Below are 27,659 nucleotides of genomic sequence, written 5' to 3' on the forward strand. Positions count from 1 at the left end.
CACATATTACTGCACCTATCAGTGATTGAGACAGTCTCAATTGAGATGGAGAATTTTGTATGACTGTTGGCTTTGAACCACAATCCTCTTAACTGTATCTCAAGTAGCTAGGATTACAGACTTGAATACTACAATTAGCTAAAGTAGTTGATTTTTTTCTTACACAGGTGCTAAGAGCTGCAGAACAAGCACATCTTTGGGCAGAACTGGTGTTTTTGTATGACAAGTATGAAGAATTTGATAATGCCATAATTACCATGATGAATCATCCAACTGATGCATGGAAAGAAGGGCAGTTCAAAGATATCATTACCAGGGTGTGTACCTTCAAAGGTAAAGGCTTTAGAAGAGGAATGCTCATTAGGAAAGAACTCTGACTTATGGATTCTCCCCCCCCCCCCCACCCCCATTTTAGGTTGCCAATGTTGAATTATACTACAGAGCAATACAGTTCTACTTAGAATTCAAGCCTCTTTTGTTAAATGATTTGCTGATGGTGCTGTCTCCACGGTTGGACCACACTCGTGCAGTCAATTATTTCAGCAAGGTGATAGTTTTAAACTAAACTTGATAACAAGGAATGGAGATCTATTTGGGTGACTTGTTACTGGAACTTCAAAAATGTGCTCTTTGTAACAAACCTTTTATCTTAAAGGTCAAACAGCTACCACTGGTGAAACCATATTTACGTTCAGTTCAGAACCATAACAACAAATCAGTGAATGAATCACTAAACAATCTCTTTATTACAGAAGAAGATTATCAGGTAAAACTTTTTGATTCTTTTATAAATATGGCAAAGCTCAGGTTATGACTAGGTTTGTCATGTTAGAATATTCTGTAGTAAAAGCATATGTTATTTAGGCTTATAAAGAGTACTTATATGTCTGAGATCTAAATTTAATAAGGTTTTTCAGGGTTGATAAATCTAATTAAATACCAAGTTTAATGAATTTTGTTTAAATAGATTTTATATATTTCTTTTTTTGAGGGGGGGAACCAGTCGTGGGGCCTGAACTTTGGGCCTGGGCGCTGTCCCTCAGTTCTTCAGCTCAAGGCTAGCGCTCTACCACTTGAGCCACAGAGCCACTTCCGGCTTTTTTCTTTTTGTTTATGTGGTGCTGAGGAATCGAACCCAGGGCCTCATGCATGCAAGGCAAGCACTCTACCACTGAGCCACCTTCCCAGCCCTAGATTTTATATATTTCTGTAAAAATAAAAGGTATCTCAGCATCTAGATTATAGTCAAAAGTCTTTGGTCTCTTCTTTAGTCCATGAACAATATTTGTTATTAACCATTATCTGTTTATTGCTTTTCTTGTCTATTGGTGTTTTTTTTGCTTGTCTTACTGGTATTTGTAATAAAGTTGCTCCTCTGAAAGATTTCACATAAAATAATTAGTTAAGGTTAAGCTAGTTGCATTTTTTTCTCCTTCTGTCACAATGATCCCCTGCCTCAGCCTTATGGAATCTAATATTATAGGCATATACCTACTACACTCAGCGTGGTTCAGCTTCAGAGTACATGCTGACCTGTATAGCTGAGTAACATGTTAATTATATCAAGATATTTTCTTGGGACTGGGAGTGTGGCTTAGTGATACAGTGCTTGCCTAACATGCATAAAGCCCTGGATTCGATTCCTCAGTACCACATAAACAGAAAAGGCTGGAAGTGGCACTGTGGCACAAGTAGTAGAGATCTAGCTTTGAGCAAAAGAATCTCAGAGATAAGGCCCTGAGTTTAAGCTCCAGGACTGACCAAAAAAAAAAGATATTGCGGGGCGCCAGTGGCTCAATGCCTGTAATACTGACTACTCAGGAAACTGAGATCTGAGGATCACGGTTCAAAGCCAGCCTGGGCAGGAAAGTCCATGAGACTCTTACCTCCAATTAACTACCAGAAAACCAGAAGTGGCCCTATGGCCCTGTGGCCCAAGCAGTAGAGCAATCTCATTTTGAGCTATATTGCTGAGGGACAGCACCCAAGCTCAGAGTTCAAACCCTACCACTGACCAAAAAAAAAAAAAAAGGTATTTTCTTAACTTCACACCTTAACTCATGCCTGTAATCCTAGTTATTCTGGAAGCGTGAGAGCTGAAGACTGCTGTTGCCATTTGAAGCCAACGCAGGCAGGAAAGTCTGTGAGGCATAATTCCAGTTAACTCCCCTTCACCAAAAAAAAAAAGAAAAAGAAAAAGGCCATAAGTGGAGTTATGATTCAAATGGTAGAGCTCTGTCTTTGAGCAGAAAATCTCAGGAACAGGATCCAGCTCCTGAAATCAAGCCCCAGGACTAGCAAACAATAAGACCTTAAGTTCCTACTAACCAAAGTACACATTCTCTTAATTTCATAAGCATTCAAGTTAGTTATGATACTGGAAACTATGGGGAAAATTGTACCTTTATAGAACAGTCTAGTACATTTGAGAACTTTATTATTAGGAAATTAAAGAAACTTGGTATGTTTTCATGTGTAACTTTAATAGTTTGATGCTTGAACATAGGCTGTAGTATTCATTTTACTATCTACTGGAGTCTATGATAAAGAACTGTGGAATAGGAATGTTTTTAAACTGCAAGATACTGATTGATATTTGTATAGCTTTGTTTTGTTTTGTTTTCAAGGCTCTGCGGACATCAATAGATGCTTATGACAACTTTGACAATATTTCACTTGCTCAGCGTTTAGAAAAACATGAACTCATTGAGTTCAGAAGAATTGCTGCTTATCTCTTCAAAGGCAATAATCGCTGGAAACAGAGTGTGGAGCTGTGTAAGAAAGATAGCCTTTACAAGGTTTGTAAAGTTGGTGGTCTGGACTAACCCTCAATAGTGTGCATATAACAAGTGATTCTAAAGTTTTATGCACATAAACACTGACGTTAGGGCTCCTTATTTGAGTAGGTTGTAGTTAAGTTAATGGATTTCTTGAATATAAGGTGCTCCTGTTCAGATTAAATTAAACCTGTTATTTAAACAAATAAAAAAAGAATCAAAACTTTTAGCCTTCCTCCTTTTCTTTCAAAATGGTCTTTTAAATTATAGAGAGCCCACCTCCAATTTGAGAGTTTTAAAAGTTCTGTTGTTTTACCAGTTCTGCGTATTTTGAGTTGAATCTCTAACCTTATTGTTTCATGTAACAGGATGCAATGCAGTATGCCTCTGAATCTAAAGATACTGAATTGGCTGAAGAACTCCTACAGTGGTTTTTGCAGGAAGAAAAAAGAGAGTGCTTTGGAGCTTGTCTCTTTACCTGTTACGATCTTTTAAGGCCAGATGTTGTCCTGGAAACTGCATGGAGACACAATATCATGGATTTTGCCATGCCCTATTTCATCCAGGTCATGAAGGAATACTTGACCAAGGTAATGACTCTTCTAAGTATATTCAGAGCTAAATTACCTTCAGAATATATAAAATTCAAAATTCAACATGCAGATTTAGTTTTTCAAGTTCTTTTTTTAAATAACATCTAATAAAATTAGTTAGTTGATCATTCTATGGAAAATTTTTTTTATTAGCTGGCAAATTACTGATTGGAAAGGAAACTCAAAACTTGTAGGAATGTTTATCCTCTACATTTTTTTAGAATAGCAGTCTATTTCATTTTGTTTTAATATTTAAAATTTAATACCATCTTAAAATTCCATAACTCAGTTTTCCTATAATAGTATTGCAGTTTCCCTGTTCTTTGGTTGGTTCCTGACTAACGTCTTTTCCTGTTTTCCTATGAAGAAGCTTGTGTATATAGATGTATATAGTAATATCTATATATTTTTTAAATATCCTGTTAATTTTTTCAATATTTTGGTAATTCAAACCATAATTTTAAAATGTCTTAAGGAGGTTAACCACATGTTTTCTAAAAACACCTTAAACACGTTAAGGATAAAATTTACCATTCATTTTAGTGTCCCTTTTGATGGGAATGTTTTTACACACCTATCTTCTGTTACTAGCTTTCTGATTATAACATTTTAAAATGAATTTAGAGGGCCCATATTATGAAAGCAAAACTTAAAATCAGAGTTTCACATCTGATAATTTTAGCATGCCTGAGCAAAGGGGAGGGGGAACTACTAGCAATCCCTAATTAATGACTAATTATATTATGTTCAGTTGAAATTTTAAAGGAGTAATATTTTGTATGTAAAGCTCAATGTAAGAAAAACATAGCATTATCATAGCTATATAGATGAGAATAGCATCTCTTATGCATAATGCCAACTTTTGAGACCTGGCTCTAAGCTGCTCTTAACCTAAGTGCTGTAAAATTTACTAGCTATTAAGCTGCTTTCTTTCACACTGACTTAGCATAAATTCTTCTTCAATAAGCTCTGAAGTTTAAAAACGATTCTAAATTTTGCTTCCAGTATGCCCTTTATTTTCACCTCTTTTACCTTTTTTAGTGGTTAGATGTTTCTCCCCTAAATCTTTGTTGCTGATTCTACCTTTTTATGCTCAATATGGAATTTGATTTTTTTTCTAAGCTGCACCTTCTGAATTCCTTTGCAGGTTGATGCAATAAAGGAAAAGGTGAAAGTTGATTCTTTTCCATCTTTAAGTCTGGAGGACTAAGTCTAAGGAATTTGCATGATTTTTTTTCCTTCCTTTTCTACACTGCTGCTGCTGCTTCCCTTCCCCCCAATAAATTTTCACTAAAGCCTCTGCAAGTCTCTTGAAACATAACTACAATAGAGCTGTAGGACATTAGTAGATGTTTGCTACTAATCGGCTAATAGGCTTTAGGAAGGGCAGGAGGCTAATCAGTAGTTGGTTCACAGTCTCTCTGTAATATATCATTAAAAACTGAGCATGGTGAGTTTCAATATTAATTCCAAACTATCAGGAAATTTCTTTTCCCTGTCAGGGTATCTGGACTGTAGTAGGACTTTGTTGATCCTTAAAATAAATTAAATCAGCCTCTGGTTTTATTTGTGAGCTTGCCTGACAGTTGTTGAATTTATATATGTATATACATGCCCTAAGAGGCTTTGGGGGTTTGTTTTTTTTTAATTGTTGTTTGTTTGTTTTTGTTTTTGTTTTTTTGGTATTGAAGGACTGTGATCCAGTTTCTGATCTCTTGATTCTTACTAATTTTTTGCTGAAAGTAGATATATGAGATACTAGCTGCTTCCGAAGAGGCTTTCCTCACGTTTCTCCAGGTGTCCGGTTCTTATGGTGCTATTCCCTTTTTAAGAGGAATAAACAAAATTTTTTTCAAGCTTGCTATAATTGTTGCTAAGCAACAGGATTATTTGTGTTTTTAAAAAGCAATATTAATGTCTACTTCTGTAATAGGCATACCTGAAGTTACCTAAAATTTGTTCTATTACAGATTTGTTGGCTTGACCAAGGAGGCCAAATTTAAGCACCTTTTGGCTAGTTCCTTCATTAGCTTGTCTCAATCCTAGTATAAATGAAACAAGCTTTATCTGCTCTTAAATTGTGACTTGAAAAGGGATAGTGGGAAAGTAAAGGAGAGTTGGAGAAAAGAATTTGGGTGGCGGCAATGAGTTGGGATTATGTTGAACTGAACCAGAGTCACCACTGGAACTTAGGGCAAACCTGAGTAAATGCATTGTGTGTGAGACCCTTCAGCAGCTAGTAAGCAAGGCAGTTAGAAAGCGTGTGTGTGAAAAACAGGTAATTGAACTGCAGTGTTACGCGTTGTTTTAAATCAAGCATGTTCAAGTCATTGCAATTACATCATACTATGAAACTCTTATAGCATTGCTGTGGGCTGTGTGTGTTTCTTGAGAGCCTGTATAGCACCAATCATCTTCAGATCTCACTTCTTGCTTCAGTACTTTTGCCTTTTTTTCATGCACACATACACCAAAATAACCGACTGCATGTTAACTTTTACTCTGCAGCATATTGCAGTCTTTGTGGAAAAGCCTTTTACATTTTAGTCAATTTTCAGTAGTATAGATGGAACTGAATTCAGTGACATGCTTACTTGTAATTTTTCTCTTTAAATCCAAGGATCAGAAACTTTTGTTACAGCTCTTAACAAAAGCTTGTATAAAACCAACAGCCTTCTCTGTTTTTCTTTTTTGAACAATCTAAATTGGGTTAGTAGAAGCAAATTGGATGTTCCTGTGCCAGAGGCTGTCCCATTATATAAAAACATTTAAAAAAAATGTTAAGCATAATTTTATTCTTTTGGGATCTTTTGTTTTTCCCTATGCCCAATCTGCTTATCTCTGTGCCTGGGCATTGTGATAATGCTAGCTCTTCTAAGTCTTCCATGTATTTCTGTAACAAGACTTCTGTGTTCAACATCTGATTCAGACATAAACTTTTCTACACTTGCATTCATTTTAGATTCTTTACCTTTAAAGTCTAGAAGTGTGTTATGCAGTGGCTTTTGGTTGTTTTTCTTTTTCTTAGTAATGACTAGAATATAGGCATCCCTGTATTTTTCTGGATAACCTCTGTTTCTCACTCTTGAAAGCTGGCTAGATTAACAAACCTCATCTGACCCTTGAGGGCACAGCTTTGCATTAAAGTCTGAGGTTCAGTAATTTTTGTTCCAAGTTTGGATGCCAAATCCTAGGTATTTCAGAAGGTACTTATATACTTGATAGTATTTTAGTTTGACATTATAATCATGTAGGACACAAAAAAAGATAGTAGTAGGTAAAAGCAAATCTCTCGGGAGTCAGAACCACATTTTCGTATTAAGGAGTCTTGAACTTAAGCATACTTTTCTCAAACTTTCAGTTCTCTGCCAAATTAAGATAGATTAGGCCCATGTTGTATTTAACATGGAATAATTTAAGTATGAAACACTGTCCTATGCTTAATGGCTATGTTCACATTCAAAGACACTATATTCATTTTCAAATAAACCCCAGGTACTGCTTTAACGTTTTTTTAGAGGTTCTTTTTTTTTTTTTTTTTTTTTTTTTTTTTTTTTTGCCAGTTGTGGGGCCTGAACTCTGGGCCTGGGCGCTGTCCCTCAGCTCTTCAGCTCAAGGCTAGCGCTCTACCACTTGAGCCACAGCGCCACTTCCGGCTTTTTCTGCTTATATGGTGCTGAGGAATCGAACCGAGGGCCTCATGAATGCAAGGCAAGCACTCTACCACTAAGCCACCTTCCTAGCCCCTTAACGTTTTTTTTTTTTTTTTAACCTGGTTTTTATAACTATTTTACTGGAGTCCGCATGTTTTGTTTCTTTTGAATGGCTTCCCACTGTTTGCCTTTTGAAATACATGCAGTGAATGTCCTTCAAGCTCACAGAGCACACTTATGGCCTTAAAAGCCTTACAATAGATAACATCAGGATTTGAAATTCAGTTTTAGAATATAATGCTAGACCAAGTATGATGCTTTGATTGAGATAACAACTATAGATTAAGATACCAAATGTAGTTTAAAAAACAAATACAGCCAGCCGCCGGTGGCTCACACCTGTAATCCTAGCTACTCAGGAGGCTGGGATCTGAGGATCATGGTTCAAAGCCAGCCCGGGCAGGAAACTCCATGAGATTCTGATTTCCAATAAACTACTAGAAAACCGGAAGTGGTGCTATGGCTCAAGCCGGTAGAGTGCTCGCCTTGAGCTGAAGAGCGCACTGACAGCGCCCAAGCCCAGAGTTCAAGCCCCACAACCAACAAAAAAAAAAAACAACCTGTAGTGTAAAAGGCAAAGGGGGTGCAGGATATTCTATAGTACTAGGATCCTATTGTTACTTTTCTTTTATCTGGTCCTAGAATGATCATTTCAACCCTCTTATGTAGAGGGAGGATTTAGGGGCTAACATCATGCTTTGCCAAAGTCACACAACTTATTAATGGAAGGATCTCTCACTAATACACATAGACTCTTTCTCCAAAATTGTATTTCTGTCTGTTACTATCCACTTTGATTTAGAGTAGCTAGCATATAATACCCATTTACTTCTGTCTTAAAAGCAAAAAAAAATTTTTTCAAAGAAGTCGAACCAAATCGAGTTATCTTAATAACTTCTTTAAAATGTAGAGCTTTGTAGTGTTACAATCTGCAGCCTGACGTTATACGCCCAAAAAACACAAAAACAAAAAACGAATATGGAGCCACTTGAGTCTTACATTTCAGGCTATACCTGTAAATCATTATTAAAAGAATCTGTGCACAATTGGCAAAAATAGCTTATTCTTCCCAAATGCTTGTTCAGTTATTAAACCCATTTCACTTTTTTGAGTGTCATTTCCTCTCAGGAGGAAAGTCTTGTCAATTCATGAGTTCATTATTGTCTTCTTTAGGGTGTAAATTTCATTTGACAAAGTGGTTCCTTGTTTTCTCCCTCCCTCAGGCTGCATCCTAGCATGCCCAGTTTTAGCCTGGCGTGAGCTTCTGTGGCATTTATAAATCCCTCCTTCCTGAGGGTTTATAATGACAGTGCTGAAAACCACCTTGACTGAAGTGTGAATATTACCATTAAATATGAGGGGGCCTGAGAATGTTCTTTTTAGTTTGCTTTGTTTTGACAGAATTTAATATTAAGGCTTTTCCACTTTCTGCCATAAGCCTGAGTTTATAATCCTTTTTAGGTGTTCATTAACATAACTTGTTTTTCTGTAGGTGGATAAATTAGATGCTTCAGAATCACTGAGAAAAGAAGAAGAACAAGCCACAGAGACACAACCCATTGTTTATGGTAATCTTTTGCCTTTTAACCTCAAGGAAATAATTTAGACAAATCTTTAGAGACTATTTCCAATAGAAATATAACAAGCTTTGGAAGTATCGCTGTGGCTCAAAGTGGTAGAGTGAAGGACAGCGCCTTAGGCCCAGAGTTCAAGCCCTACGACTGACAAAAGAAAAAGAAGCTTCTAAAGTGTAAACGTTTTGCTGAGTTGAAAAAAGTTCTTTTTTGACTCTGGAGACAATTTTATAACAGGCATTGGCATTATTCACTAAAGTAAAATAAAAGCAATATCTCAAGTTACTTAGCACTTGCCCAGCAAAGCACTAAAGACTGAATTTAAACCTCAATATTGGGCTGGGAAAGTGGCTTAGCAGTAGAGTGCTTACCTTGCATGCATGAGGCCCTGGAAGTAGCATTCTAGCTCAAGTGGCAGAGTGCTAGCCTTGAGCTAAAGAACTGAGGGACAACGCCCAGACCCAGAGTTCAAGCCCCACAACCAAAAGTAGATAAACCTCAATATTGCCAAAAAATTAAAAACAAGTAATATAAGTTCTGATTTTTTTTGGGAGGGGGGGTAGTGTGAAGGGACACAACAATTGGTACTGAGGCTGGTACTCTACCACTTGAGCTACAACTCCATCTCTGACTTTTTGCTGATTTATTGCAGTCTTGGGTTTTCCTGCCTTGATCTCAGCCTCCTAAGTGGCTCAGATTACAAGTATGAGCCAGGGCCCTGTCCCTTAGCTCTTCAGCTAGTGCTCTACCACTTGAGCCACAGCGCCACTTCTGGCTTTTTCTGCTTATGTGGTGCTGAGGAATTGAACCCAGGGTCTCATGCATGCAAGGCAAGCACTCTACCACTGAGCCACCTTCCCAGCCCCAGCTTGTTTTCTTTATATGCTAAGAACTATATAGGACTTGGGTTGTAGCTCCAGTGGTAGAGTGCTTGCTTGGCAAGCACAAGGTTAAGAGTTAATCTCTAGTATAAACATACATACAAACCACTAAATTTTACAAGCGTGTTAATGTGGTATTTGATGTGTAATACATTTCATATCTAAATTAGTGTTGGCTTCTTTGCGAGAAATACATTAGGTTTCATTACAGTTCACACATTTTTAAATTAAATTTGAAAGATTTAAAAGTTAGTTGTATTAAAAGATGTTGGTTTTCAAGTTAGGTTTTCTTATGCTAGTTTTGTTATTAAACATAATATACAAGTTTTAGCTTGACAAGCCAGTTGATAATAATCTTGAATGCTATGTGTTATTGCTTTAAATAATGGGAAGTTGTGGTTTTTCAGCTTAGAATTTTTTTTAGGCAGGTCCCTTCTTAGAGTTACTGAATTCCAAGTTTTGACAGTCAAAAGTGGCCCCATTCAATTTTTTCCAAATTCTGTTGTTAGAACAGGGGAGGTTGGAGATTACATCTTCATAATGCTAACAATTTCTCCTCTTTCATCACCCCTGTCCCCTTCCTCTTTTTGTCTTCTTTAGGTCAGCCCCAGCTGATGTTGACTGCAGGACCCAGTGTTGCAGTCCCTCCCCAGGCACCTTTTGGTTATGGTTATACTGCACCACCATATGGCCAGCCACAGCCTGGCTTTGGGTACAGCATGTGAGATGGAAGCTGATCCTGTAGTCTCCTATTTTCGTACTGAAACATTGTCTCTACCCACTTCTCAGTGTATAAAAGGGGGAAACAGGCAACCTGTTCTTGTAACCTTTATTTCATGAAGGACTACCTTTTTTGTTTCTAACTATGAACACTTTGATCACATATGTTAAAACCTTATTTCACATTCCACATCATTTTAGAATTTATTTTCAAAGGGGAATAGTATTCATGTGGGCTTTTTCTTTTCCCCTGATTCTTTGAAGAATTGTTTAATATTCAATCTGTTGTGAAGAACCTGATTTGCACTCTGTAGTGTTTAAAGAAACAAAGAAACTCTAATATTGACTCTCTTAAATTTAGTGTATGTAAACAGCTTAAAATATGTATTGTCTAAGTGCATTTAAATCTCTTACTCAAAGAAGAGCTAAAGCAAAAATACTGGTATGTGACCATGCAAGACTGTCAATGCCAACAAAGACAACACTAATTAGTATATCCTCTGGGATTGCAGTGCTCTCCAGATTATTTGAAAAATGCATATAGACAACTTGCCTGATTTTTAAATGAACTTAAAAGGCCCTTTAACCTATGCAGGTTACCCCATACGCATATAGAAAATGCTAGTGTGTTTTGCTCACTTCATATATAACAGGTGCCCTTATGTTGTGCTGTATCCTGTGCTTTTTCTGTGGGACCATTCCATTCAGGAACAAAGAGCACCATGATTCCACTCTTGTGTGTATTTACTAACCCTTCCCTGAGGTTTGTGTATGTTGGATATTGTGGTGTTTTAGATCACTGAGTGTACAGAAGAGAGAATTCAAACAAAATATTGCTGTTCTTCAGTTTTGTGGAATTTGAAATTACTCCAATTTAAAATAAATTACTGGACTGTGGAAATAACGTGTAGAATCAGAGTTTTAATTAAATTCCTCTAAAATCAAAATAACAGTAGTACTAGCAGTTTCATATTAGATACGAAGGCAGTCCAAACAATATGAGAAATAAAGATTGGGATATGTGGAAACTGGACTATCAGGTCATGAGCATCCCAGTTAATAAGTATACATGCAATAATCCGAAGAATCAGTCACTTCAATAGTTGGCTACTCAATATTTTAACCAAGTAGTCCTAGCCCTTTAGATTGGGCATGGGTTCTATGTGTGTTCTAGGCCTGAGTTTGAACTCAGGGCCTGGGTGCTGTCCCTAAGCTTTTTTGCTCAAGGTTAGCACTTTACCACTTGAGCCACAGCTCCACTTCTAGCTTTATGGTAATACATCAGAGGTAAGAGTCTCCCTGGCTTTCCTTCCCAGGCTGGCTTTGAATTATGATCCTCAGATGTCAGCCTCAAGAGTAGCTAGGATTACAGGTGTGAGCCACTGAGTTGCTAGTTGTGAGCCTCCAGTGCCTGTTTTTTGTTTTAATCTAACCATTTTACCTAACTAAATCACAGATGCTATGTTAATTTGAAAGTGTGTGTGAGAGAGAGAATTCATGTAGCCCAGGCAAATCTAGAGCTCATTATATATTCCAGAGTGGGCTAAAATTCTTGAATTCTGCCTCTATCTTCCTGATTTCTGTGATTGCATCTGTGCACATGTTTAAAGAGTAGCTAACATGCTGTTTCTAATCCTGTGTTATAAAGGACTCAAATTATGGGTAGTTTGCCTTTTCTTTTTAAGCTGGTATGTGAATCCAAGTCTTACAGCTATAAATGTTACATTCACTTTATTTTCTTCCTACCACCTAGTCTTATTGCTCTACCACTCTTAAGACACCTTACCATAAATGCTACTCCTGTATCTTTCCCTATTAATTTTTGCTTTACTATTTTTCGTAATTACTGTTAGCTGTAAAGTTCCTTTGGTTTGTTATAGTAAAAACCTCTTGCTCAGACCTAGCTGTTCTATCTGCATCACTAACAAATCTAGGAGAAGGAACCCTCATCTTTTCAATAAAGATTTGTTTACCTACACCTTTCCTGTACTTATAAAATGATTCTGCTCCATTCTGTAATAGAAACAATTCAGAATACTTTTTTTTTTTATAGCATTTTTTTTCTCAACAAAAAGCCTGGCTGTAATACTGTGTTACATCCTGTGATACTGAGGTGCCACTTGAATTATCGATAATGGACTACACTAGAAATAGTGATTTAGTCAGGCTCAAATCCTCAGTGAGTTTGTTTTCTGTATATAAACACTAAGTACTTTTCAGTTTTCAAGTATGTGGTTGGGTTTGGGGGGTTCTTTTCTTTTTTTCTTTTTTTTGGTTACTGTTTTGAAACAGGATGTTGCTATATATTCCAAGGCTGGTGTCCCTTCTGCCTCAGTCTCCTAAGTGTAGGGAATTTTAAGTATAAGCCACCATGCATGGTCTAGGGAAGGAAACTGAAACCAGAAAATAAGAGGCCTAAAAGTTATTAACTTACTTGAAGACTCACAAAGAAAGGGGAGAGGTTAATGGGAAATTTTTGAAAAGGCAGAATTTCAGTGATTTGTCTGGTATCCAAGTCCAGCCATTATATAAATAATGTAATACGTGTTGGTCACGTTCAATGTTGCTCCTAATAGTGCCACTTGACTTTTCTGTTATTCACATACATTCTCACTTTGATCTTTTATATTCTCAAATAACAGAAGCTCCCCAGACCTGTCATTTATATACCATTAGAAATCAAGTCTAGAAATAGTCATTGAAATAACCAATACTCATTGCACATTATGCAGTATTAAACTGGTTATATGGAAAATACTAAGTTACTGAAGTGTGGGGTTTTTTTTCCAGATGCTTACATTTTTAAGTTGTTCTTGTGAGGAATACTGATCTCTACATTGAATTATGTATGAAGTTTGGAGAAACCTAGAAGAGAGGAGCTAGTAAACAGTTGTTTTCCTTGAGGTGACTGGTTCCTTACACTCAGATTTCAGTAAACTGTAGTTACAATCCTTGGAAGTAAAAATGTTAATGAAACTGGTTGAGCTCATGACTCAGACAAATCACTTCTCTTAAGCATAGTCTGATGTTTTGTTACACAGAATTTTAGGACAAATAGTCATTGGTCAGTCTTTTTTAGTGCTTTATCAAAGATATTAAGTGAAACTACTTTGAGCCCAAGGCAGTAAAGGATACAGTAAACTGGCATTTCATTGGTGCAAATGTCAATACAGGGAAAAACCAAATGTCTTAGAATTATCAAAATAGTTTTGATCCTGTAATAAGAGTCCATGAACTTTGCAAAGTATACTTTAACAGTGAACAATAAACACTAGAATATTTCCAGGATTTTTATAATATTCGGTAATGATTTATTAGTTGTTTTTTTTTTGCCAGTTGTGGGGCCTGAACTCTGGGCCTAGGCGCTGTCCCTCAGCTCTTCAGCTCAAGGCTAGCGCTCTACCACTTTGAGCCACAGCGCCACTTCCAGCTTTTTCTGCTTATGTGGTGCTGAGGAATGGAACCCAGGGCCTCATGCATGCAAGGCAAGCACTCTACCACTGAGCCACTTTCCCAGCCCCGATTTATTAGTTTCTTAAACCAGCCACTGCAGGCAGGCCATTCTGTTGGGAATGTATAATGTCTCAATTTGGAGTCATTAATCTGAGTTAAGTCTTAGAAATTATTCAACTCATATCATGAATTTAGGATTGCGTTTAACTCAGTTACAGGTGGTTGCATCATTTTAACTCTAGTATAAACAATGTGTTTAGAAACAGTTGCTACAGTGTCATCATTCACAGCTGCAATTTCTCCTGTGTTGCCATATGTTAGTGTATTCTAAGTATGCATCAAGTATTACAACTTTTGAGACAGCCTGTAATTGTTTTTAGAGTTCCAGCTGGAAGTCTTAAACTCCTTAATTTGTGACTTCACAGTACTGATAAAGACCTCATAGTTCTTAGATCTACTGGATTAATAGGGATATATTCTGAAATTGCCGTCAGACTCCCCATGGGCTTTCAAGGAAAATGAATTCTAGCAAGACTACTGGGAAGCTATGTGATTTTTGGAAGTTGGGCCCTAGTGCATCATTTTGGGCAGCTTATGTAATTACTAGAATTACATCAAGTATATAAGGATCAAAAGGAAGGGGGGGAATGCTTTTAAAATAATAAAATTGCTAACTCCTTAAGTTCTTTGGAAACATTGGTGACAACTATATTCATTTTAGTTAGGATCATTTCTTTCGCTTCATTTCCATCTTCCAAGGCAATTCCAAATTTCAGTTGCTTCACCATTGAAAGAAAAAAGGAAATAAAAGAATTTTTTTTTGGCTGTGACTTAGAACCACTGCTGAGAACCTTAGGCCAGAGTGGGTCAAGGGAAATGTGTTGAATACTACAGATGGGTTTTGTCAGTGCTGAAAAACTTCAACTTTAAAACATAAATGAGAACTCCAGAGGGTTAAATTCTAAATCAGGATTCCATTGGATGGCTCTATCATGATCAGTAATAGGTTTATCAGTCATCCAAAAAAGTAACAAGCAGGGCCAGAAATGGTGGCTCAAATTTATAATCCTAGCTACTTGAGAAGGAGAGATCGGGGGATGAGTTCAAGGCTAGCACAGCAAAGATAATTTTCAGAGACTCCTATTTTCAGTGTCTCTGCACAGTGGCATATACCCGTTTTCTAAGCTACAGGGGAAGCACAATGGCTGAGGGCAGGGCATGTGCCTAGTGACATGGCACAACCACAGCCCAAGTTGATGGACATTACAGTGAGACTTATTTTGAAACTAACCAATGCAAAAAGGGGCTGGAGGTGTATGGCTCAAGTGCTAGAGTACCTGTCTACCATGCATTAGTACTGCTAAAAGTAAGCCAAGCGCCAGTGGCTCACACCTGTATTCAGAGTTAATCAGGAGGCTGAGATCTAAGGATCACAGTTCAAAACCAGCTCAGGCAGAAAAGTCCCTGTGAGACTCATCTCTAACCACTCAAAAATGGGAAGTAGTCCTGTGGCTCACAGTGGTAAAGCGCTAGCCTTGAGCAAAAAAAGCTCAGGGACAGCGCCCAGACCCTGAGTTCAAGCCTCATGACAAAAAAAAGTAAAAAAGTAACTGCAATTTGAACTCACTGGGACTACCCATGATCCAGATCCTCCAAAGAAAGGGATAGTAAACAGTTTCAGGGAAGGACCTGGTAACAAAGATAAAAAGGGACCTAACAATGTATAAGGAAATGCTGTTACCCACTTTTATATTTTTTGCTGGTCCTGGAGCTTGAACTCAGAGCCTGGGTACTGTCCCTGAGCTTCTTTGTGATCAAGGCTAGTGCTCTACCACTTGAGCCACAGCACCACTTAGGGCTTTTTTGAGTAGTTTATTGGAGGTAAGAGTGTCATGGTGGTTTCTGCCTCAGCTGGCTTTGAAGCACAATCCTCAGATCTCAGCCTCCTGAGTGGTTAGGATTACAGGTGTGAGCCATCAGTGTGCGGCTTTTTACCCCTTTTTAAATCCACCTTTATCATGACACATTTTGCTCATCTTCATTATTTGTTTCAGCATCTGTTACTTGAAACACCAAGACCATTTAACCAGAAAGATTTTTTTTTTTTGCCCAAAAAATAATTCTTGCCAAGATTCTATTTTCATCTTGAGGATATTTAAGTTGGGGAAGAAATCCAGTTTTATTATAATTTGACAGGTTTCAAACACTGTGATAGGATTACCATCACTCAAAAACCCATCTAGTAAAGTTTTAGGTGACCAGTAACTTTGTCAATTAGGTCTGCTGGTCCTGGCCCAATTCCTAGGACAGTTTGAGAGCCTGGTTCAATCTGAGTACGTCCAGCATCTTGGATTAAACTTACAGTCAGCCCCAGCATTTTTGCATGGGTCAGCAATTCGATCAGGGTTTCTTCATCAGGGGCTTTGACTACCACTTTGGGCTGGCCACAGTATTCCCACTGTTTGAGCACTTGAGGGTTTTTCCTTTGGACTTGCTTGTAGGCAGAAACAGCAGCATGAGAGCACTGGGCAGCAACTTTTCCTTTTCCCATCTTTAAGTCATTTCGAACCACAAGAATCATTTTGTACTCCCCACTCTCCCCCATGATGCTTGCTTCAGTTCTGGTCTCTGCATCAGGCTCACTTGTCAGGCGTGTGGGTGATATCCCAAAGCGCATCCTGAGGCCCCATCCCAGGCATATGCCACAAGCAACTCCAGCAGCCAAGCTGAGTGCACCAGGATGAGCCAAATACTCCATAGCCAACGACTTGGAGAGCATCTTAAAAAAAAAAGGAGAAAGTTATTACTATCTAGCAGTGAAAACTTTCAAGTTTCTCAGACAAATATAAGCAGCATTTTTAAAGAATTATGTGAGCTCATGTAGAAGGCAGCACTTGCACACATGCATGAAACATGAGCTAGAAAGGCAATTGGCTATGTTTATGTGAAGGGTTTTTGTTTTTATTTTTGCCAGTCCTGAGGCTTGAACTCAGGGCCTGGGGCACTATCCCTGAGCTTTGTTTGTTCAAGACTAGTCCTCTGCTCTACGTGCCACTTCCAGCCTTTTCTGTTTATGTGGTACTGAGGAATCAGACTCAGGGCTTCATGCATGCAAGGCAAGCACTCTACCACTAAGCCACATTCCCAGCCCCAGGCTTTTATTTTAAAGAGGGATACTAAACCTAGGGCACACTGAAGGAACAAGTATCAGAAACAGTGCCAGAAGTTCAATTGTTTTTATGAACTACTGCATTCTTCACAAATACTGGGCTAGGCGCTAGGGTCCAAAGTATACAAGAAAACACAAAACAGGAAAGTACCTTCCCTAATGGTGATGGAATTGACATTCTAGAATAGATTTGGAAGTACCCTGATTCTACTTTTGAACTTCTTGCATTTTGGGGGGGGGTCCGTCGTGGGGCTTGGACTCTGGGCTTGGGTGCTGTTCCTGCACTCTTCAGCTCAAGGTGAGCGCTCTACCGCTTGAGCCACAGTGCTACTTCTGGTTTTCTAGTGGTTTGTTGGAGATAAAGAATCTCAAGACTTTATTGCCCAGGCTGGCTTTGAACCGTGCTCCTCAGATCTCAGCCTCCTGAGTAGCTAGGATTATAGGTGTGAGCCACCAGCGCCCGGCTAAAACTTTTATAACTCAAAATTTCAGCAACCGACTGGGAAGGTGGCTTAGTGGTAGAGTACTTGCCTCATATGCATGAGGCCCTGGGTTCAATTCCTCAGCACCACATAAACAGAAAAAGCTGGAAGTGGCGCTGTGGCTCAAGTGGTAGAGGGCTACTTGAGCAGAGAGCTGAGGGACAGCACCCGTGCCCGGAGTTCAAGCCCCAGGACCAAAAACAAACTTGCAGCAACACTTTGTGTCCTGTATGTCATCTGATCCATGACTGTGAAAATTTAGGATATTTCCATATTAAAAAAAAAAAAAAAAAGAGCTGGGCGCCAGTGGCTCGTGCCTGTGATCCTAGCTACTCAGGAGGCTGAGATCTGGGGATAGTGGTTCAAAACCAGCCCGGGCAGGAAAAGTCCATCAGACTCTTATCTCCAATAAACCACTCAAGCAGCAGAACACTCTCCTTGAGCTGAAGAGCCCAGGGACAGTGCCCCAGGCCCAGAGTTCAAGCCCCACAACTGACCAAAAAAAAAGGAAACTTTTCAGACCAGGTCTTGCTATGTAACCTAGGTTGCCTTCAAATTTGTGGTTCTCCTGCTTCAGCCTCTTGATTGCTGGGATTATAGATATGTGCCACCACATTTGACTTACCATTCTTTTTGTTGTTGTTGATGCCTGTCCTGTGACTTAAACTGAAGGCCTGGGCTCTGTCCTGACATTTTGTACTCAAGGCTAGAACTCTACCACTTGAGACACAGTAGGCTTCTGGCTTTCTTAGTGGTTGAGTCTCATGGACTTTCTTGCTGTGATCCCCAGATATCAGCCTCAAAAGTAACTAGGACTATAGGCACAAGCCACGGGCACCCAGTTTGGCTTGCCATTCTTTTTTTTTTTATTTTTGTCAGTTGTGGGGCTTGAACTCAAGGCCCAGGCACTGTCCCTGAGCTCTTTTTACTCCAGACTAGCACTCTACCACGTTGAGCCACAGTGCCATTTTTGGTTTTCTGGTGGTTTAATTGGAGATAGGAGTCTCACGGATTTTCCTGACCAGGCTGACTTTGAACCTCAATTCTCTGCCTCCAAAGTAGCTAGGATTACAGGCATGACCCACCAGCAACTGGCTTGACTTACCCTTCTTATTAAACATTACTGGAAATCTTAGTAAGAGTTATTAGTCAAGAAAAGAAATCCAACTCGGAAAAAGATGAAGTTAAATAATCCATGTTTGCAGATAAGACCATTCATACATAGAAAAATGAAAAACTCATAAAAAACTTTTTCAAATGATGAACTTCCTGAGAGAAATGAAGAAAGCAATGCAATTCAAAATACCTACAAAAGAAATTATTACAGAATAAGCTTCACCAAGAAAGCTCTCTACAGTGAAAACTATATTAAAAAAAACTGATTAAAGAAATCACGAGAGCCGGGCGCTGGTGGCTCACTCCTGTAATCCTAGCTACTCAGGAGGCTGAGATCTGAGAATCGCGGTTCAAAGCCAGCCCGGGCAGGAAAGACCATGAGACTCCTATCTCCAATAAACCACCAGAAAACCGGAAGTGGCACTGTAGCTCAAGTGGTTCAGCACTCGCCTTGAGCTGAAGAGCTGAGGGACAGCGTCCAGGCCCAAAGTTCAAGCCCCAAGACCGACAAAAAAAAGAAATCACGAGAAAAACTGACACAATATCACAGATTCATGCATCAGAAGAATCAACACTGTTAAAATGATCACGTGCCACTGGCACTCAGCTTCCTCCTTGAATTCTTTAACTTTCACCTAAGCATCCAACAGCTCAGCATTTTTAGTTTCTTTCTGACTAAAGAGCTCAATAAACTATATTACATAACTTTACACATGGTCTTCATTTCAGTCTATTGACTGTCCAATATGGTAACCACTAGCCATAAACATATTAGCTACTAACACTAAGCTCTTCAGCTGTACTTAGCCACAGTTCAAGTGCTTAAATATCCAACAACCTGAAAGTGTCTAGTAGCTACTCATGCAGGGAGAAACAGAATATTTTCATGATTAAAGACAGGTTTATGAGACAACACTGGTCCAATCAATCAGTATCCACTAAGGACTCATTATGCTCTAGGTAGTTTAGAAGCCTGAAGATTGGGAGGTGGGGAGGAACAAGGAAAAACAGTTCCACACAGAGCTAATGTTCTAGTGGGAGGAGAAAGAGATAGATAAACAAGCTCTGTTATTCCCAAATCATCCTAGGCACAGGCCTCCAAAACTTGAACCTTCAGTTTCTGCCAGATTTCACCAGCTGGGGTACACACTGCTATGCCCAGCTTTTTCATTCCCATGAGGCCTCAAAGACATTTTACTGGGGCTGGCCTGGAACTGTGATCCTCTTAATCTCTACACCTGAGCAGCTAGGCTTACAGGCCTAAATCACCAGCCACACTGCATTTGGGGGGAGGGGGGGGCAGTGTTTGGGCATCAAACCCAGAGTTATGCCCCAAACATTTTCTGTATTTTTTATTTGAGAAATCTTGTACTTTCCCTCCTCTTAAGTCCTGAAAAGGAAACGTTATCTTCAATAGATCTTTTTATTTCTTCAGTGTCTTAAGTCATTTCTTGCCAAAAACTTCCAAAATTAACTTTTTAAACTCCCATCTCTGCCCATTTGCTTCACTATTGCTCTACTTCATCTTATAATTAATTATAATTAATTATAATTATAAAGCACATGCTTGAAAATCATCAGCTTGAACGCCTACAGAATGAAACAAATCTTTCAGCACCAATTCAAAGCACTACATAATTAGTTTTTCCCTTCCAAACTTTTTCTCATGCTGCTCACTGTACCATATGGCCACACTAAAATTCTCTTTGCTAGTCTTCTCCACTTAAAACATACACACAAAACCATCCCATTTGCCTGTAGAAGTCTAGCTGAAGTTTTTACCATTCCCCAGACTTTCTTCCATAGCATGTATACATAACTACCGAACAGTCTATTCCCAGGTGCTGGTACAATGCCTGGGACATGATGTGTTTAAAAAATATTAGCCTCGGGCTGGGAAGGTGGCTCAGTGGTAGAGTGCTTGCCTTGCATGCATGAGGTCCTGGGTTCGATTCCTCAGCACCACATAAGCAGAAAAAGCCAGAAATGGCGCTATGACTCGAGTGCTAGCCTTGAGCACTAGCCTTGAGCTGAAGAGCTGAGGGACAGTGCTCAGGCCCAGAGTTCAGGCCCCCTGACCGGCCAAAACAAACAAACAGAAAATTAAAAAAAAATAAAAATATTAGCCTCTCAAATATTACATCAATGTAATAAGGGAAAACAACTTTTTTGTAAGTCCTCAGCCACTTCTCTTGTGCCACGTACGCCCCAACAGTTTGAAATGAGTATTTGAAACTCAGAGTGGGAGTCCTGCCCACTATTTTCTCATGTTAAAAGGCGTCGAGGGGCGGGGAAGGTGGCTCAGTGGTAGAGTGCTCACCTTGCATGCATGAGGCCCTGGGTTCGATTCCTCAGCACCACATAAGCAAAAAGGAAAAAGCCAGAAGTGGCGCTGTGGCTCAAGTAAGTGGTAGAGCGCTAGCCTTGAGCTGAAGAGCTGAGGGACAGCGCCCAGGCCCAGAGTTCAGGCCCCATAACCGGACCAAAAAAAAAAAAAGGCATCGATCGTTGCTGCCAGACGAGGAGATATGGATGATGAAAACCAGAAATTTCGGGTCCTACCCCTTCTCGAAGGCCAGATATCTTGCCTCCTTCTTCCAAAGGCAGAAGAGGGAAGAGATCCAGGGATCACTGGGCGCCGGTGGACGCGCCTGTCATCCTAGCAATTCTGGAGGCTGAGTGAGGATCGTGGTTTGAAGCCAGCCTGGGCAGGAAAGTTTGTGAGACTCTTATCTCCAATTAATTCGTAAAAAGCCAGAAATGCAGCTGTGGCTCCAAGTGATTGGGCGCCAGCCTTGAGCAAAAGGAGCTCAGGGACAGCGCCCAAAGCCCGAGTTGAAGCCCCAGGACCAACACACAGACACACACAGACACACACACACAAAGCCCGAGTTGAAGCCCCAGGACCAACACACAGACACACACAGACACACACACACAGCCCGAGTTGAAGCCCCAGGACCAACACACAGACACACACACACACACACAGCCCGAGTTGAAGCCCCAGGACCAACACACAGACACACACAGACACACACACACACACACACAGCCCGAGTTGAAGCCCCAGGACCAACACACAGACACACACAGACACACACAAAGCCCGAGTTGAAGCCCCAGGACCAACACACAGACACACACAGACACACACACGAAAACGGGCGAGTTACAGGAAGAATGGAGCCCGGCAGCCCGCTCCTTCGCCCCGGAAGGAGCCACCACCTACCTAAACAGGTCCCTTCCCTCGCACCGCACGGCCCCTTCACTTTTGGGGAGCGAACACGCTTCTCGCGCGCCAGCAACCACTTCCGGAGTTCCCGACACAACTACTTCCGGATCAAGAACCACGAACGAAGCTTAGCAGTCGTTCTGCCTCTTTCAAGCAAGAGGCCAACAGAAATCCCGCGAGATTTCGCGGAGGCGGCCGTATGGTAATTAACTGAGGCGGTTGGTTCCAACTGAGGTGGAACGTTTCTCTTTTGGAGGCAGTCTTCTCGGGACGTGGAGGGGAGGGGGAGAGCACAGGAAGTGACGCAAGCGAGTTCCGGTTGGCCGGGATCCCAGCGGCGGGTGTGAGAGTCGGTGTGGAGCAGCTTCTGGGATCCTGAGGAGCCGCAGCCGGAGTCGGAGTGGGGAGGTAAGCCGGAGAAACCGGAGCCTGCGACCGTCCTCAGAGCGTGGCTGCTCTCGGAGCTCCCCCCGTCGGGCATGGTGGTTTGGACTTGCTGAGGGGTCTGCGGTTACCGCTGGCTGGAGGTCTCAGCTCGACGGTAGCCAGGTTATTTATCTGGGACACCTCTCCTTGAGTGGCCGCCGGGACGGTGAACCCCTGTCCGTGGACGCACTCCCGACCGTTTACGGACTTGGGCTTCCATAGAGAACCCCCCTCATCTTCTGAGGTGTCCGGGACCTTGGTAAATGGAGAAAAGGTCTTAACCTGCTGATGACTGAGCTGTTTCTCGGGACCTTTCGCTGTTGGGTTCTTGCCCTCGCCGGTCACTTAAGCGCCTGCTGTTCGATGGGTCCGCACAAAATGCCGGTGTGCATGCAGATGCCATCTGGCAGTGCCTAGTGCCCAGGGAATGGGCCTTTCGCCGAGGACCTTGTCGGATCTCTCTCCACTGTCATTCATGTCTTTGCCAAAACCCCTGAGCCTCCCCCCCCCACCCCCAACGCTGGTGTTTCATGACAGTGGAAGTATTTACAGTAAGACTCGAAGGTCGACTTCATCTTTAAAATTCCAAGAAATTGTATTTAGTTAGCCCCATGTCACACACTTGGCGGTGACTTAGGACCGCTAATAGAATTTACCCAGTCATCTTTTGTTTCTCTGCAACTCCGTCAAAGGGCTAATCATGTGTAGGCTGGCACTGTTTGTTTATCTTGACTACACCGTGTCTTATGCTGACCCAGAAGTCTTTCAGTTCTGCTTTGGTGTTCCTGCTCGGAGGTTTTGCAGACTGCCATGGATCATTTAGAGAACCTTGTACCAGTTTATCTAGTATTGTAAAGACGGAGAATTTAATATTCCGACAGCTGTTGTATTACCTAATGAGGTCTGATTTTAGTGGCTATATATTCTTAGGGTCGAAAATGGGAAGGATCTACTTACAAGTCAGCATTTTATGCGTTCCAGATTGTTTTAATTGGCCTTTGGAAGCGCAATGTTGGTACCCAAATATGACAAATTTATGTATGTGAAATGAATATGACATGGAAGGCTCTTATTTATTTGCCTACACTATTTTGAATTGTGGATTTGTGTGTGTGTGTGTGTGAAAGAGAGAGAGAGAGAGAGAACGCTCACAAAAAATATGCTTGGTTAATACAGTTAAATTTATGTGGCTCATATTCCCAAAAGAAAATAATATAAACAAGTTTCTGAAGATTTCAGTTAATGGATTTTCTTTTCTTTTCTTTTCTTGGTCGAGATCAAGCCTTGAACTTGGTACCTGATGCTTTCACTCATTGACTGGCATTCTGCTAACTGAGCCATGCCTCCAACTTCAAGGATTGTCTTTTGATCTGTAGCTAAACTGTTTGTTTTTTAATTCACATATTTTTGAGTTAGCACTTTTTTTATACTTGTCTTTTAAGTGCAATAACGATCTTTGACGGTGGAATTATAAAAGCTAGGTTTATCATTTAAATCCACTGAGTTTGTTTATGGATTGTATTACTGCCAAATTTGTTCATTATATTCTCTTTTTGTTCCTCTCATTTATCCAGCTTTTCTCCTTTCTATTTCTTCCTGCCTTGGGCTGGATGGAATCACTGCTTTTTAGGATTTTGTAGAACATTAAACTTTAAATCAGATAATCTGATTGAAGTCTGAGCTCCAAAACTTATCTGAGCTAGTCTAGATTGTGTTGATAAAAAACACTGCTCACTTTATGTAGAGTTATAAAATTTAGGGAAATGGTAAGTATGAAATCACTATTTAAATGAAACTACTGATATTACTCAGCAGGAAATATAAGTGTCAAATATTATTACTTTTCATCATTTCAAAATTTAACGATTTATATTGTCTAACCTTTTATCTTTTTTTTTTTTGCCGGTCATGGGGCCCCAACTCTGGGCCTGGGCACTGTCCCTCAGCTCTTCAGCTCAAGGCTAGCGCTCTACCACTGGAGCCACAGCACCACTTCCAGCTTTTTCTGTTTATGTGGTGCTGAGGAATCGAACCCAGGGCCTCATGCTTGCAAGGCATGCACTCTACGGCTGAGCTACCTTCCCAGCCCCGTAACCTTTTATCTGAAAATATTATCACACAGATTTGTGAGATGAGCTTTGACCTACTTTTGAGCTCAATAAAGCTAGTTAAGAATAGTTTGAGCCTGGCGTGCCGGTGGCTCACGCCTGTAATCCTAGCTACTCAGAAGACTGAGATCTGAGGATCAGGGTTCAAAGCCAGCTGGAAAGTCCGAGATACTCTTATCTCCAATAAAGCTCTAGAAACAGGAAGTGGCACTGTGGCTCAATTGGGAGAGCTCCAGCCTTGAGCTGAGGGATAGCACACAAGCCCTGAGGTCAAGCCCCAAGGCCGACAAAACAACAACTACAAAAGAATGGTTTGATATTCTGATTCATTGAATTAATTACCTTGGTTCGGAAGTTGCATGTAACTTTGCATTTGGGATTTTAAATCTGATCTTTCTTGGTCATATAATATCAATTGAGAATTTCTAAGTAAAGAAACAGCTGAAGTTTTTGATGCCTGTATATTATTTACTAAAGGTTAGAAGTAGCCCTACCTTACACTTAACATTAAATAAGAAACATTATTTTATGTTTTCTTTTTCCAGTCCTGGAGCTTGAACTCCGTACCTGGGTACTGTCCCTGAGCCTCTCTGTGCTCAAGGCTAGCACTCTACCACTTAAGCCACAGCACCACTTCCAGCTTTTTGTTTATATGGTACTGAGGAATCCAACCCAGGGCTTCATGCATGCCAGGCAAGCACTCTAGCACTAAGCCACATTGCCAGCCCCCAAAACCTTGGGGTTTTTTTTGTTGTTGTTAGTTTTGGGGCTTGAAGTACGCCCGAGTGCTGTCCCTGAACTCTTCAGCTCAAGGCTAGCACTCTTCTGCTTGAGACACTGCACCACTTCCAGTTTTCTGGTGGTTAATTGGAGAGAAGAGTCTCATGGACTTTCCTGCCCAGGCTGGCTTTGAACCGAGATCCTCATATCTCAGCCTCCTGAGTGATTAGCTAGGATTACAGGCGTGAGCCACTGACAAAACCAGTATTTAGAATTAGAAGAATCCTCTGTGGTCACATGCTTAGATTTTTCTCATTTAGTTGTGAAATAAATTAGGACCCAGTCATCTGATAACGATTGTCTCCAAGCATCTTTAACATTGGTAATATTTCCTGGTTTGCGTAAAATGTTTTATCTATTAAAGAGAGACACACATATAAATATACATATGAACTTTTTTCCTTTTTAGTTGGCTTAGATTTGTACATTTTAGAAACAAAAAATTGATGAGTAGAAGTCAAGCATGGTAATACATACCTATCATCCCAGAAGGCTGAGGCAAGGGGATCTTGAATTTGATCTCAGGGCCTCACAGTTGCTCCATTTTCTTACAAGGCTGGCACTCCACCACTTGAGTCTGTTCTCTAGCTATATTCTTTAGAAGTTATTTTAAGTTCATGCTTCATTGATGTCAGGTATTGACATAGCTTCTTTCTGGCAAGTAGAAATGACAGAATTTTTGCAATGTGTGGCTAAGTGAATATTGCTGATGTGCAGAAGGTAGTTGAATTGATTTCTTTGCTCCCAATAAAAAAGAAATTTCCCAAACTTAACAATTTTAATATTCTGTTTTATCCATTACAATTTTTCTAGCTATTTCATTCTAGGTAAACACTATGTAGAAGAGTAAATTTTTAACCTCGTTGGAAACTTTATTTTCATTGATTTCATAAGACCTGTTCTGTCTCTTTTTGAGCTGATAATAGTGACTATCACTATTGTTTATGCTCAAGTGCCTTTGTGTGTCTCTTTTATTGTGAAGTATAGATGAGCAAATCCTGACAAACAGCATTAATTGAAGTGGTAAATTTGTTATGGTTCTGATAGTTGATATTAGCAAATTTGCCTTCACAGATGTGTGTAAATCTTTTTGAGAGTAGATTTTTGTGTGTGTGTATGTGTGGCTAGGTATTGCATCCAGTGTCTTGTGCATGCTCTTACAGAGCTACTGCTGAGCAGTACCCCTTGTCCTGATGATAAAAAAAGCATCTTGCTTACTAAGAAACTCCTTTTTTTCTGGGAAAATAAGCTTTAGAGTTTGATGAACTTTAGTCATAGTTTGTGAACCCTTTTATAAAGCCAATTTTAAAACATTGTGCTGCTTGAAAATTTGAACAAGAAATAATGTTTCTGTATTGTATTAAAGATGATACTTGGTCGAGGGACTTGGTTAAAGTAGTAGAGCACATGTAAGTAAATAAGTAGAGATATTTGTAAGTTTTAAGAATATTTAAGTCAAGCTCAGGCAATCCCTTGAGTAGTTCTAACCCAGTCTATCTATACCTGTGAAAGTTATTAATTCCCAATTTTTTTTTTCTGTAGGGAAAACATGTCTAGTTTTGTATTGAAGATTCTTCCATGTTAATTTTGGCCTTTCTACATTATCTGGAAGGAACAAACAGATAAAGAACTAGGACAAAGAAGCCTTGGTTCAGATTCCAGTTCTATTACTATGTGACTTACTTAACTTTTTGCTATGGCAGTTTCCTTCTAGACAGCACCTTTATTGTTAGTATTCAATAAATACATTTAAAGAAAGCCTTTTAGAACACAGCCTAGTATATAGTTAGCCATGATTATAATAATTATCATCGTGTTGACCCCTGAGCTTTTTTCAAGAACTCTTTCTCAGCCTTCTTTTGAAAGCATCTTTGTGTTGTTGCTGACTTAATTATTGTTTACTCATTATTAATGATGTTTCAGTAAACAAATACCTCAACATACATTTCATTTCATGAATATTTTATAACACACATGGGCTCCTTATAGTTATTCCTTAACTTTTTGGTATTATTATTAAGGTTTATTTGTTTTGTTTTGTTTTTTTCTCTAATGCTGAAGATCTGATCCAGGGTGTTACATGTGCTAGGCAAGCACTTTGCCACTGAGCTACATTTCCAGATCCCTATTAGGAGTTTACATTATTGTTGTAAATCCTAACACAGAATTTAGAAATTGAAAGCAACTGTTGACAATTAATATCTTATTTCCTTTGCACAGAAAGTTTATTTCTCAGTGACATATGTTGCCTTATCTCTTCATTCCATCAGTGAACAAATATCTTGTGTACTAGATCTTATCCTTGGTTCTAGAAAAAACAATACAAAATAAATGTTATGAAGGGTACAGGCAAAGGTTTGCGGCAGTGTTTCTCTGGCCTAGGACTGTTCACTGGAACACTAAAACTGCTTTCTATGCGAGAGCTTGTTTAGCCTCCAACTTCTCCGCCATCTTCGAGGCAGTGTTAACAATTTGGATATGTGCCTTAAGGGTTGGAACACAAGTGGACTTATTACAGTGACACGAGGTAAAGTAGAAAAGATATGCAGACTCCAAATCACCTAGAGCTTTGCAGATCATGAGAATGAGTTTGCATATCTTGATATTTTGATTTTAAGTTTACTAAGAAATA

The 27,659-nt window shown here is 39.8% G+C and overlaps 3 protein-coding genes across 4 annotated transcripts in view; 2 read left to right on the top strand and 1 right to left on the bottom strand.

Moving 5' to 3' along the window:
- Window positions 1-11,162, top strand: part of Cltc (clathrin heavy chain) — a 72,822-nt gene extending 61,660 nt beyond the window's left edge. Inside the window, exons 26-33 of one of the 2 annotated variants that reach the window (XM_070027052.1) lie at window positions 168-317; window positions 416-547; window positions 656-766; window positions 2,628-2,798; window positions 3,146-3,367; window positions 4,518-4,538; window positions 8,576-8,651; window positions 10,139-11,162. In XM_070027052.1, coding sequence (XP_069883153.1) covers window positions 168-317; window positions 416-547; window positions 656-766; window positions 2,628-2,798; window positions 3,146-3,367; window positions 4,518-4,538; window positions 8,576-8,651; window positions 10,139-10,263 — 1,008 coding nt within the window. In that variant the 3' untranslated portion in view covers window positions 10,264-11,162. The remainder of the gene's footprint in view (window positions 1-167; window positions 318-415; window positions 548-655; window positions 767-2,627; window positions 2,799-3,145; window positions 3,368-4,517; window positions 4,539-8,575; window positions 8,652-10,138) is intronic. The other variant, XM_070027053.1, reaches the window with a different exon arrangement.
- Window positions 11,163-11,170: 8 nt separating this feature from the next.
- Ptrh2 (peptidyl-tRNA hydrolase 2) lies at window positions 11,171-21,859 on the bottom strand. The gene is made up of 2 exons (XM_070027054.1): window positions 21,711-21,859; window positions 11,171-16,490 (listed from the first exon to the last, which is right to left on the bottom strand). The coding sequence occupies exon 2, from the start codon at window positions 16,488-16,490 to the stop codon at window positions 15,951-15,953; it is 540 nt and encodes a 179-aa protein (XP_069883155.1). The 5' UTR covers window positions 21,711-21,859; the 3' UTR covers window positions 11,171-15,950.
- Window positions 21,860-22,024: 165 nt separating this feature from the next.
- The window catches only part of Vmp1 (vacuole membrane protein 1), a 104,032-nt gene continuing 98,397 nt past the window's right edge, over window positions 22,025-27,659 (top strand). Inside the window, exon 1 of the mRNA XM_070027055.1 lies at window positions 22,025-22,121. The gene's annotated coding sequence lies outside the window, so the exon portion shown is untranslated. The remainder of the gene's footprint in view (window positions 22,122-27,659) is intronic.

This window comes from Dipodomys merriami, unplaced genomic scaffold (assembly GCF_024711535.1).
Source record: "Dipodomys merriami isolate MVZ:Mamm:240054 unplaced genomic scaffold, mDipMer1.0.p SCAF_19, whole genome shotgun sequence".
Lineage (NCBI taxonomy): Eukaryota > Metazoa > Chordata > Mammalia > Rodentia > Heteromyidae > Dipodomys > Dipodomys merriami.

Excerpts from the sequence above, each read along its gene's own strand:
- Ptrh2 (XM_070027054.1), bottom strand. The coding sequence starts at position 16,490 with ATGCTCTCCAAGTCGTTGGCTATGGAGTATTTGGCTCATCCTGGTGCA.